Here is a 13,476-nt window from a genome sequence, read left to right as displayed (position 1 = left end):
CTCGCCCGAGTAAAATCCTACTGGTACGTACGTATTATCCGTATGGCGACACGATGAACCGGGTAGGCTCTACGTACGTACGTGCATGCGGTGCACAGCACGGGCATCCCATTCCCACCATACCGACGACAGACGGAACGGAAGGTTCACGACGCCGCGCGCGAAAGGGCATGGGATTTTTGCCGCGGTTCCCTCCATATTTTTCGCCGGCGGGCGCCTGCCTTTCATTCGAACGAAGCCAAACGAAACATGGCGCCGGCGCATCGGAACTTCAACAGCACTGCTTCTACTCGCAGCGGCCGGGCGGGCGAAAGCGAAAGCCAAAAGGCTCGGCTGCAACGAAAGTAAAGCTGCAGCCGATCGATCCATCGATCGGGTCCGTTCGCTGCTCGCCGACCGGCGGCGGGACCGGGCCGGGGCCCGGGAGAGGGGAGAGGACCAGGGGAAAGAGGAGAAGGGATGGCACAACTTGCGATGGAAGCAAAGGGGAGGAAGCGGACAGCCGTGCTCCATGCCCACCAACATGCCACAGCCGTGCCGCGCTTTTGGTCTCCCCACCCGTCCAATCACCCATCCTTGAGAGAGATATCGTCGTATCTCCCCGCCGTAACGTACGCGCGCCGCGCCATCCCGGCCGTCCGTCCGCTCCTGCCCCGGAAAACAGAATCATGGCTGGCAATCAATCCTAGTAGATCCAACATTTACCGCCATCACTTACAGCCGTACTCGTGGTTATTTCCTGCTCCTTCTTGCAAAACTGCAAGCAGATAGGCAATTGATCTTTTCTAGATTGGGATCGCAGACATCATGCGCCCCGATTCTGTACTTGAATGCAGCAAATAATCCGAAATCCCTGACAATTAGGACAATCCAGCAAATTATTGGGCATTGTACGTACTGGTGAAATTTGTTTTTTACCCCACAAAGCCGTGGCCGGCGCTGTCAAGCAGAGTACTGCTCCGAAGCCCAAACAGTGCCAGGTAGCAGGGAGGGAGGGAGGGAGGAGGAAGAAAGAAAAAGGGAGAGGTCCCAACTGTCCACGCCGCTTTCCATCAGAGCTCGGCCACGGCACAGTGGCCGGCCAGGCCTGCGCCATCAATGGCTAAAACCAGCAATAATCACGCACTCCGTAACGGAAACGCCCGTCCAATTTCCGCTTCGCTGCGCTGGAGTGTGTGCGTGCATCTTCCTTTTCTTTTCTCGGCCCGGCCCGGCCCGGCCTAGCCGCCGCGGATTGGATTAGCCCCTCCCTCCCCTCGCCTCGGCGCCATTATTTGGTCTCCCTCCTGCCTCCTCCATAAATACCCCGCCCCGCCCCGCTCCCACTCCTCAACTTCAACCCCCCACGCCACTCGCCAGCACCTTCGCTCCCCTCGCCTTCTTGCTCTGCTCACCGCGAGCGCGCGCGTGCGCCCGGAGCGCCGATGGCCGCCGCAATGCCACCGTCGCTGCCCGCCCTCCTCGCGGCGCTGCTGCTGCTGGTGACGCTTTCGCCGGCCGCGGCGCGCGTCCCCGGCGTGTACACCGGCGGCGACTGGCAGAGCGCGCACGCCACCTTCTACGGCGGCAGCGACGCCTCCGGCACCATGGGTAGGTTTTCCCTCCGCCAGCTGCGCGACTCCACCATGACGTCGAAGTCGAACTGATCCGATCTCGTGTTCTTGATTTGGCGTCGCAGGCGGCGCGTGCGGGTACGGGAACCTGTACAGCCAGGGGTACGGGGTGAACAACGCGGCGCTGAGCACGGCGCTGTTCAACGAGGGGCAGCGCTGCGGGGCGTGCTTCGAGATCCGGTGCGTGAACCAGCCGGGGTGGGCGTGGTGCCTCCCGGGGCGGCCGTCCATCGTGGTCACCGCCACCAACTTCTGCCCGCCCAACTACGCGCTGCCCTCGGACGACGGCGGCTGGTGCAACCCGCCCCGCCCCCACTTCGACCTCGCCATGCCCATGTTCCTCCACATGGCGCAGTACCGCGCCGGCATCGTCCCCGTCTCCTACCGCCGGTAACCCCGCCTTCACTCCCACCCAAATCTCCCGCCAACTTTCCTTCCTATGCCTCCGCTTGCCTAGAAAATTTACCCAAGTCAACGGGATGCTGTTTCTTGGTCATAGATAGTAAAAAACATTCGCCTTGGTTGAAATTTTCTTTTCTTTTGCGGCCAATGGGAAGAGCGCAGGCCCCTCTTTACCCGGCACAGCGATTCTTTTCCTTCGCGTCTTTTGAGACGGGGTGCTGCACCGTCCGTCCCCATCATCAGGAAAAAGGAAAAGAAATCTGTCTTCCGTCCCGTCAGACAATTAATTTCCCTTATCCTCGCCGTCAATTGCACAGTAGCATGCGAAAAATAAAGGACACTATGTACAAAATCTCTGAACTTGAACATTATGGGCAAGTATTATCCTGTACTGTTGAAATTGATACGGTAACATGGGCTGCTTTTTTCCTCCGAAAAAATGAAGATATGATACGGCAGATACGCGTGGCACGTAGTAGTTGTACCAGGATAGAATAGAACGGAAGCGGCACGGCATGGCGATAAATCCCCATAAATCTGGGCCCTTCCAGTAGAAGCAGCATTTCTTTTCTGAATCTATGTGTGCGGGCGGGAGGGATAGCGTGAACGTGGGCCGGGAATGTGCACCGCCGGGACCGGGCGCACGCGGGGCTTTAAAAGCGGAACGTGACACGATCGGTCGGACTCGGCCCGCCATTACTTGTTTGTGTCGTGGTACGAGTAAAAGCGGCCTTGGAGCGAAGCCGGAAACGGCGGCCCGCGCTGGTTCCAGCCAACGCTCCGGCCGGCGCCATGTGCCTCGGCGTCTCTTTCGTTTCCGTGTCAAGGAGGCGTCAATGCTGATCAGGAGTACTAGACTGTTTTTGTCTCGTTTGGCTTTAATGTTTAGGCGTAGTAGTTGGTGTCTGGCGATCTCGACGCTGTTTCTGTCATGTGCTCCGGCGCTCTGGTTAGCGAGGGAGCGACCCGGATGCCCAGGAAAATGCCGCGATTTGCGCTGGGGCACGGCGTAGTGCTGGGAGGAACATCCAAACCGGGCGTGTCCGTCGTGGTTGTACGTAGTAGTAGCTGCAGGAGAACCCACTGTGTAGGGCACAGAGCGCACACACCGAAACCTTTGACCTTTGGTTTTCGCCTTGGGGCTCGTGGTGTGAGGAGGGGGCGCGACCCGTGACGCTCTCCACTGCTCCGTCGTCTGGTTTCACTGACATGGAACGCCCCGGGCCGTGCTTGGACTGACCGGGAATGCCCAAGAGGGGCCATCTCGTCCTTTGGCCCTGCCGCCAGTACCACGCGTGAACCAGCTCACCCTGCGACGCTGCACCGTCCCGTCTGCCCACCCCCTGCCCCTGCCACCCCAAATTTACCATCCTACCCCCACGACGCGATTAACTCTCTGCTTATGTTTTGCTGACATATACCACTAGTGTTTTTAACTGTGTGTGATGTGCTGATGGTCTGGCTAACGTGTGATGTTGTTCGTATGTGCGAATGTGCGCAGGGTGGCGTGCCGGAAGTCGGGCGGGGTGCGGTTCACGATCAACGGGTTCAGGTACTTCAACCTGGTGCTCATCACGAACGTGGCCGGGGCGGGGGACCTGGTGCGCGCCAGCGTGAAGGGGTCCAGCACCGGGTGGATGCCCATGTCCCGCAACTGGGGCCAGAACTGGCAGTCCAACGCCATCCTCGTCGGCCAGGCCCTCTCCTTCCGCGTCACCGCCAGCGACCGCCGCACCTCCACCTCCTGGAACGCCGCACCCCAGAACTGGCGCTTCGGACAGACCTTCGAGGGCAAGAACTTCAGGGTCTAGTTGGCCTTCTTCTCCTTCTCCGGCGCCGGCGATGGAGCAGATGGACGTCGTCTTATATACTATACTAGCGAGTAATTACTACAGTGAGCGGTCGAGTGGTATGGGTTGGTGTGTTTTTTCCGTTCCTGGTGCGTGGCCTGTGAATGCAGATGCAAGGTGCAAGCAGGTTGATAGTACCAGTAGTAGCAGTAAAAGTCTAGTCTTGATTAGGGTAAAGAGGTGATGGTTGCTGGGTACTGAGTAGAGTGGTTGTGTGGAGTGGTGGCTGAAGTGGCTGCAAAGCCGCAGCTGAAGAGTGGGAGCGGCGAGTGTAGCCCGCAGCTGCTTCTCCGGTCCGGTGTCCCGTGTCGTGTCATCTTTGTCTCCATGGCACGCTGCTGGCTGTTACTACTACTATTTATCAACCAATCATGGACCTGATTTGTATCGTATGAGCTTGATGATTATGCAAGTATGTGTGCAATGTGTTTGTGTGTTGAGTTAAGCAGATTTGCAGCTCCGTGGGCATCAGCCCTGCCGGCTCCTGCCTGTTGGAGAGTGCAAACGCTGAGTGTGACCGCTGAAAACGCGTGGAAAGCATGAAAGCAGAGCAGAAAAGCGAGAGCTTGCTTTCGGAATTCGGAGTGATTCTGGTTTTGTTGGGAGAATGGCGCCAAGGACGGCGACGGCGCGCCACCGACCATGCATGCCGTTTTCACTATAGGCATCATGGCTCTGCACTCTGCAGCGTCCTTGTGCTGCCCCTTGCCGTTACCTGTCTGGCCTGACCTCGTTGCCGTCCGCGTCGCCGTCGCCGGGTAAGGCAGAAGCGAGTTTGCAGATCGTCGCCGGGCCCGAGTCAAACGAACAGGGACAGCGTTGCTCTCTCTCACCGGTGATATCGGCTGACGCACGGCAGGATCACATGTAGTACCACCTTCGTGTCAAAGTCAAAATGCACGGCAAAAGCCAGTAGGGGACGACGCCACTCAGACAGGCCATCGATAGTTGGATACAGTGAAGACCACACAGGCAAGGCACGGCAGGGAGTACGCGGCATGAGCTCCACTGCCAAGAATCCAACGACACACACACACACACACACACACACACATTCAGGTTGACATGCACAGGACATTTTCAGACCACCACCCTAGCTAGATAACAGGTTCAGACTCTGGGTTGCTCTTGTTAAGTTTCATGCGCTAACCAACGCAACCATAAGTCCAAACTAATGTAAAAGGCTAGTGCAATCCACACATACATACTGTAACACCCTCTGACAGGGAAGACAAGTCAACACGTGCAACCGGAAGAGAGCGACGGCGCGCGAAACTCACGTATGATACAAAGGGGGCAACCATCAATTTTTAACAAATTGCGCAAGCCAGGACTTGAACTCAAGGCCTTAGCTCTGATATCATGTTAAGCTTCATGCACTAGCCAACGCAGTCAAAAGTCCGAATTAATGGAAAGGGCTAGTGCAATCCACATATACCGTAACAACTCTGACTATCGGCCTTTTTGGGGCGACGTACGCGTGCCATGCCAGCATTCGCGCTGGGCGGTGTCATTCTGCTGGCGGACTCGGGCTCTTGATGCTTCTCTACTGCTGGTTTCTTGCCTGGGTCACTCGAGTCTTGAACCCCTTCTAGAACAGAGACTACATAATCCATGGATGGCCTCGAGTCTTGAGCCCCTTCTAGAATAGAGACCACGTAATCCATGGTCGGCCTCATATTACATTCGACGTGCAAGCACGCAACAGCAAGGTTGCCGATTTTTCGCGCCCCGTTGAGCGAGTATTGGCCTCCTAGCTTTTTATCAATGACACGAAAGAACCCGCGCTTACTTGTGAGATACGGTCGGACCCATTCAACAAGACTGCGCTCCGCCTGGGGACGATTCGTGTCAAGTGCGCGACGACCACACATCATCTCTAGAAGCACAACCCCGAAGCCATATACGTCGCACTTTGCAGTAAGATGACCTGAATATGGGTAAATTAGTTGAATGGATGTTGATCACATGCTGAATATGAGCTCCTGGTAATGTAAAAAGTAGGTATATGTTCTTTGCCAAGAACGCAGCATATATTGCAACATTTGTTCGGTTAAAGTACATTCAGCCGAATTCAAAATGTAAGAAGATGAGCTGAAACTACTGACCCGGTTAAATGAATGTTTACCACATGCTGAATGTGAGCTCTAGGTAAATTTTACAAAATGTCAATGTATATACTTATTTACCAAAGGGCAGCAGCTTGCAACATTTGAAAGCAAATTAAATTAAGTGTACTTCGAAAAACATGTCATTTGATGGAACAAATTATGGTTGAAGGTAAAAAACTCATAAAACATTTCCCGATATAGTTTGCGTATTCACAGTTTCACACCATTGTGCATAGTTCACAAAGAAAAGGTATGAATAAATCATAAATTTCATGATGGCACTGGGGCATTAGATATTCAGTATCAGATCCTGACACGGAATGCATTTCAACTGCATGCGTAGCAACTTCAAGAAAGTAATGTTGTTCCAAAACTGGTATCTGCACAGCAGAAGATTGACAGAAGACGAGACAACTTGTACATTTTTAATTAACCTGTACTCCCTCTGTAAACTAATATAAGATCTTTTAGATCAGTGATCTAAAAGACTGAGCTAAAAGATCTTGAGGGAGTACTACCTTAGACCGACTGCTATTAACTAGTGCACTAAAAGCTCACTAACACTCAATTGTTCCAGTCATATGCTAGATGTTTTATATCCAAGACAAGCAAATGCGCAAAATACTGGCTTAATAAAACACAAAATTGCAAGTCAAAAGTTACCTGTTGATACATATTCTGGAGCTGCATAACCATATGTTCCCATTACCCTTGTGGTCACATGACTGTCCTCACCAACAGGACCTTCCTTTGCCAATCCAAAATCAGAGAGTTTTGCAGTATAATCCTGGGCAGTAGAATATGCATTCATTTAAGTAGAGAGATCAGATGGTCATAGAGGTTAACTATGCTATATTGACGACTCACTTTCACTTACGGTGTCAAGGAGAATATGAGATGCCTTAAAATCCCTATTAATAACGTTAACCTCCACACTGTGAAGGTAGGCTAGCCCTTTTGCAGCTCCAAGTGCAACCTTCATCCTTACGTTCCATGAAAGAGGTTCAAAGCCTCCTACATCAAGGATTCATATATAACAAGTTATAACTAGAACATACTACAGTTTTACAGCGATGACATATGCAAAACGAATAAATGATCCTAGGAAGTGGTAGAGCACCAAGTCCAAGTTTAACTTACTCCTGAAAAGATGATTGTCCAAGCTCCCACGTGGCATCCACTCATACACTAGCACCCGGTACTCATCCTCTATGCAGTACCCGATTAACTTCAGAAGGTTGGGATGGCAAAGCCGACCTAGGTAATTAATTTCGGCCTATAAATGGACACATGAAAATGTGAGAAAAATATCCAATTTTTTTTATTAACACTTATGCGGCTGTGTGTAAATGAATGCAGAAGCATCACATAAAGGACAGAGGTGCGAACCATGGGACTTATAAAGTTGCAAATAAGGAATTCAGATACATCAGGTAACTATGGCGATATTCGAAAATGAACTTCAAATAAACATGAATCAAACATGATATCGGCAATAGTAGCAGTATGATGGTTGTATAGTTTCTTTCGCTTCTTTAGTTTTTGGCTTCCTTTTCTGCTTTTGTTTGTTGGCTGTAAGTTTGACGTCATTTAGACGTTTTCTTCTAATACAAAATGATGTACACTTAGGTGTGTATTCGAGAAAAAGAAAAACATGATATCAAGGACAACAGAATGAAATAGAATGCCCTTTATGCTCACCAACCACTCTCCGTGCCCTTGAAAGCCCTCCGGGTTGAGTTTTTTCACAGCAACAGGTATTCCTGTACCAGGTTGGCAAGCTGACAATGTACGCTCATCAAGCCATCCTTTATAGACAGATCCAAACCCTCCTTCGCCGAGCATGCTGTCAGGAGAGAAGTTCCTCGTGGCAAACCTGAGAGCATTATAGCTGACGGCCTTAACTTTGGCTGACTGCATGATTTCACATCCAGTGTTAGCACTTGAATAAGTGTTCGCACTTGAAAAAGTGTTCACGCTTGAAGGCTTGGAAGCTGAAAAAGTTTGACTGCTGCCGCCAGTTAGCCTGGAAGCCAAAAAAGTTGGACTGCTGCTGGCAGTAAGACTACTCTCATGTTTACGACGGCGCCTTGAGAACATTCCTGCAGATCATGTCTTCAGTACAGATTCTTCTGAATGATACTTACATATAAAAGTTACAAAATCAAGACACTATTTTAAATGGAAGTATTATCTGATGAATAAGTTTTTGCATTGATCTATCCCAGGTACTTGGTATGATAATCATGTATTGCAAGTTCTGAATGGTTGATTCTACCTTTTTAAAGGAAATTTTGCACAACAACTAGGGACTGGGTGAAGAAAGCAATCGTTAGTTGCCCATTATCTGAACAATATGAGCCATGTGAATGCAAATTAGCCATTGCCATCTGTGCCACGCAATTCTAGCGATTATTAGTTAACTGGTGTTCCAGAAGTTAATGTGAAGACCGTTTCAAACAGCATAACAAGCAACATGGCAAAACGAATATGGTTGAAAACAGAGGGGGTGCTCTCCAAGGTGGGCGGCTTCAGGGCAGCCGTGACGAAGGTGCCGGGGTAGGAGACGGCTCGACACAATGGTCCTCGAGCAGATTGTTAGCCCGTATGACTGGCGGAGAGCTCACCAGTGTTGGATGGCGCAAGGTGGTGCCACCAGGGGAGGCTGTCGCTGCCTTCATAGGCAGCTTTCAAGGTGGTCTGGGGTCCAGTTTTCATGGTGGGCCTGGCCCTGGCCCACACAGAGAGGATTCTCCAGCCATATCGCCTATCAGGGGGTCTCCAAGGTGGTGCGGGCGACGACTCCAGTAACGTAGAAATCCTGATTATGGCAACCGATTAGCGTCAAAGAAAGACAGGTTGAAGAATCAATCAACTGAAGGGAGGAAAAGTTCATACCCGCTATCAGGTTGCTGTCTGTTTTCATCTTCCCCTTCGTACTCATATTCTGTGTTTTCCTCCAGGATCTCACCTAGTTCTTCTATAATCGGTCCTGCATGCCTTTGTGGCGCCATAATTCTATCTTCGTCCGCAAAGAACTTCCAGTTCACCAGTTGATCGTTGATTTTCGGGTTTTTTGGATCATTCCTAACATAAATCCCCAAGGCAGACTTTGTGCCAGCAGCACCTGCACCCACAATTTTTGCGGAGATCTCTTTAAGCCCTGCTAGGTGCTCAATGCAGATAGGTGCAGCATCATGCTGCACTTCATGTGCATTGAAGACTAGATTGAGCTTCCGAAGATTAGGCATTGCACCAGCCTCAAATTTCAGCAAAGGTTCACTGCACTTCAACGTGAAGTACTTGAGAGCTGAAAATCCTGCCTTGCCAAAGACAATCCTCTCTGCAGGTGCTGCCTGGACATATAGTGAGAGAGCAGTGAGGGCAGGCAATCCTTTCACGATATCAATGTCACTGTTCAAGAATTCTCTAACTGCTACCTTTAGACTGCAGAGTTTGCTGAGTGTTTCCAACCACTTTGGGAGGCTGGGAAAGATGCAAATCCACGGCAGTAACTCAAGTCTCTCAAGACACGCTGCTCAAGCCATGGCAGGAAATACTCATCCTCGAAGTATTTACGGGAGAGGAGCGTAAAGATGTAAGAGTTAGAGATTTGAGGTTGTTGAGTTTCTCGAGAACTGTGCCTAGGTATTTCATGTTGTCCTCCAGATTATCAACTGGGTGTATTGTAGAACAGGTGAGATGAAGATCCTGGAGGTTAACCAGCCCGCCAAGGTCCCTCACATTAGCCTGGTTTGGAAGGCGGAGGTGACGTAATTTCTCCAAATCTCCAATATCTGATGGAACAGCAGATAGTCTTCCATCTATTTGCAGTGTCTCCAAGTATCGTAACCCTTGAATCTTGTCTGGCAAATTGACAGTGATATTACATTCAACCTGGACATATCTCAGTCGACAGAGTTCACCGATTCCAGTGAGGTCAAAGCTCATCTTGTCTTGATCAGCCCAAATATGAAGAATTAAAACTCGAAGAAGGCCATAATCCGGAATGGAAGGCACACATCCAGAGAATCCACAGAAGAAAAGCGATCGGACTTGGGACATTCTGATGATTTCCGGTATCTTTGCACTTTTTGCACCTCCGAACTGGATGGACAATCGACGAGCCTTGTCAGGAAGCCCTATAGTTGATTCAAGATAGTTCACAGTAATGATGAAATTATCCTCCATGGATTTGTGCCTGATAAGATCCAGTACCATGTGGTTAACTGTACATGACAACACCTCACCGTGATAGTTAGTGTCTACCGGTTGGATCATGCCTCTTCTGAGAAGCTCGTTAAAGTAACCATGCTCAGCGTCGCTGACAAAACTTTCAGCAACCCATTGCTTCTCCAAATCATCCTTACTGATCGTGTAGCCCTCTGGATACATACCAACATAGAGCAAGCATGTCTTCAAATGAAGTGGAAGCTTATCATATACAAGGATTATAACATCTTTCATCCCATTGGAAGTAGGATTTGTCCTCAAAGTGGAGGGTAGAGAACTTTCTACCTTCTCCCACTGCTGAAATGCAGGGTTTGGTTTGCTTGGTAGCAACAGGCTTGCTATATTTAGAGTTGATAACGGTAAACGACCGCATTTCCTGATAATCCTATCCACAACTACTTCGAATTCCTTAGGACAACCACCTTCACATTCAGAGCCAAAAACAGTATCGAAGAATAATTTTCGAGATTCATCATTATTAAGAGGTTCCAAGTTAAATCTGTACTCTGACTCATAACCAGAACATGCCAATGCTACATCCTCAATCTGTGTGATTGTCAGTATTCTGCTGCAACAATCACCATAAGGAAAAGCACGGCTAATAATATCCCATACTGATGCTGTCCATAAATCATCAACAACAATGAAGTACCTGCAAGATAATTCTGTTCATATTGAATATAACATATTTAGTTACTATGGGGACACCAGAGCATGTTCGGCCAAATAAAGTTTACAAGATACCAGACCCTAGTTAGCCAATGACTTAAAATATGGTTTGCTAAAATTATCTGAAAGTAAATTCTAGCAGCCAAAGAACCTACAATGTGATATCCTCCTCATCAACTCAAGAGATATTGGGCACGATTTCCTTCAGGGAAGCATGACGTGCATCAGGGTATGTATTTGCTTGGCACTAGAACCATGAAAACAGTTCTTGTTTGAATAAAGCATGGTGCTAACAGTTTGGCATGAGAAAATGGGGAATAGCAATCAATTACTCATGATAAGTAGAAAAATCCGATTCAAGAAAACATTTACGGGACTCTTTCTCATTGATAACTGTTTTTTACTTTGAGATCAGTACACTTGTACAAAAGCAAGACTCATTTTTCCTATGCATTTCAAGCAATCTAAAGATCCCCAGCCTAAACATACCAGTTTGTTTTCGAAACAATTGGGAAATACCTTTTCTGATGAAGATGCTTGATGATACAGTCAATAAGGTCCTGCGCATCAGAAAAGGTGTGAGCTCCTGGTGCCTTAATTTGTGAGAGGATGCTGGTGAGAAGCCTCCTCATATCAGGATTCCGGGAAACCCGTACAAAAGCACGGCATTGGAATTCCCCTCCATACTGATGATACATTGTTCTCGCAACTGTCGTTTTTCCAACTCCTGCAGATCCAAAGATAGGTATCACCTTGAGCTGTTTCTGCTGATTGTCGCCGAAAGCAAGCAGGTTGACAAGCTTCTTCCTGGGTTCCTCGACACCAACTAGGCTATGGCCGGCGGCTATCGCGGTCAACGCAGGCATGTCTATCGACAGTCCAGGAGTGTGGCTGCTGGTACTGGCTTGTCCATGGTCAGATTTGATGGCTGTCTGCGGAGCAAACTGGAAAATTTTGCATCTTTCTCTGGCATCATTCACACGAGACATTAAAAGTGAGAAATCTTGTGCAATCTGGGGCAGGCGCTGCTTCCGCTTACTGGTAACTCCAAATATGGCACTAACAGGAGCGCTTCTGCCGCTGCTGCCGCCGCCGCCGCCGCCGCCGGACTGTATAACCTCATCGCAGAAGTCCTCCGTGTCGTAAGCAAGTTCCCGGACCTCCTTGGTCCACCATTTGGGCGTGAAGCTAGGGTTGTCCAGATCTGCCTCCGGCAAACCCTTGAGGTGGTCGTACAATCCTTCTAGACCTTCTTTCAGAAGCCGGATCCCGTTCGCACTGAGCCCCTCCGGCATAGGGTGTTCCGAAGCCTCCAGCGAACGGAGTCGCCGGAGGAGGCGACCCATGGGGCCGAGCGAAGCCGTGATGGGATCCTCCATTTTCGCCTCAAGCGGAGCGGAATCAGGGTCGTCCTCCGTCTTCACCGGAAGCCAGCAGTTGGCTTTGCATCCCCACCTGAAGTGTGCATGTGCCTAACTAATTGTTGCCATGGATGAGAAGTTCCTCTTGTTCTGAGAACATGGATGAGAAGAATATCGAGAAGCACGAGAAAGCATGCCTGGCCGCGAGGAATCGTCTCAATCCCGACGAGCAGGATGTGGGGGTACTTCTCCGGTAGTTGGCCTGGGAAAACAAGCACCACACAACCCACAAAGAACAAGCATGTTGCATACGGCACTTGTTAACATCAAAAAAATATGGAAAAAGAAAAAAATATGGACATTTCTTATGCTGTACCTATAAAATCAATCCACAAATATTTTGCACCACCTTAGGTTAGGTTAATGATGCAGACGGGTGACCGATTGCTCGCCCTCATCGGTCGTATCGGTCTCAGGCCACGCGTCCAGTGGAACTCACGCAAGTAGAGCCTTATCCTTCTCACGTCCACATGTTTTCCTCTCACGTGCCGCACTGCATCTTCTTATTTCACGCAGCACCGGTCCATGCGATGCGATGCACCCTAGTATCACATCCTCACGCTCTCTCATAAATCATCCTCCGGCAAGCTCTGGCCGGTCAGCCGCCACCTTCGGGTCTAGGGGCAAACTACTGCCAAGGGTAAGGGAGGAAGACAACCACTCAGGTGCTTTTCAGGGGTAGTTTGTGTTGTGGGAGGCAGGCGGCGTCATCTGTGCCGCGAGCGGGCCTCAACTCTGTTGCGAGGGTTTCGACGCCTCCGGCGAGCTCCGTGTCACATCTAAAATTTTCAAATTAGGACGTGAATATCACATTCACATGCATAAAGTGATTTTAGTGCATTTTGGAATTTTTTGGGATTAATTTGGCTATTTTACAAACCCTAAATTATTTTTGGGATTTATTTAATAGCCATATTGAATCCATTTGCATAAAATATATTTTCAATATTTGCATCATGGCTGAGTCTTTTCAGTGATCTACATGAACCCTAGTTTTTGTTTAAATTTTCTAAAGTTTAAAGGATTGGAATTGAAATGAATTTGAGCCTATTCAAATCTTGTAGAAAAATAAAAATAAAAGAGAGATAAATAGAAAAAGAAATCCAACCCAACAGGCCGAGCCAACCCTGTTGCCCTGACACTTGAACACGTAGTGCTACTTTGAATCACTTCATAT

The 13,476-nt window shown here is 49.3% G+C and overlaps 1 protein-coding gene and 1 pseudogene across 1 annotated transcript; one reads left to right on the top strand and one right to left on the bottom strand.

Moving 5' to 3' along the window:
• Positions 1-1,320: 1,320 nt before the first annotated feature.
• Positions 1,321-4,257, top strand: LOC543359 (expansin-A7). Its single transcript, XM_044544023.1, has 3 exons — positions 1,321-1,590; positions 1,679-2,003; positions 3,517-4,257. Exons 1-3 carry the CDS (start codon positions 1,425-1,427, stop codon positions 3,824-3,826), a joined length of 801 nt encoding a protein of 266 aa, XP_044399958.1. The 5' UTR covers positions 1,321-1,424; the 3' UTR covers positions 3,827-4,257.
• Positions 4,258-5,254: 997 nt separating this feature from the next.
• Positions 5,255-12,582, bottom strand: LOC123123503 (disease resistance protein RGA5-like; annotated as a pseudogene).
• Positions 12,583-13,476: the final 894 nt, after the last annotated feature.

This window comes from Triticum aestivum, chromosome 5D, assembly GCF_018294505.1.
Source record: "Triticum aestivum cultivar Chinese Spring chromosome 5D, IWGSC CS RefSeq v2.1, whole genome shotgun sequence".
Lineage (NCBI taxonomy): Eukaryota > Viridiplantae > Streptophyta > Magnoliopsida > Poales > Poaceae > Triticum > Triticum aestivum.
This window is presented reverse-complemented; position numbering and strand designations above follow the sequence as displayed.

Bases quoted from the DNA above. Each gene is read 5' to 3' on its own strand.
- LOC543359 (XM_044544023.1), top strand. From the start codon at position 1,425: ATGGCCGCCGCAATGCCACCGTCGCTGCCCGCCCTCCTCGCGGCGCTG. The intron at 1,591-1,678 runs GTAGGTTTTCCC...TTGGCGTCGCAG, and splicing joins CGACGCCTCCGGCACCATGG to GCGGCGCGTGCGGGTACGGG. The intron at 2,004-3,516 runs GTAACCCCGCCT...GAATGTGCGCAG, and splicing joins GTCCCCGTCTCCTACCGCCG to GGTGGCGTGCCGGAAGTCGG.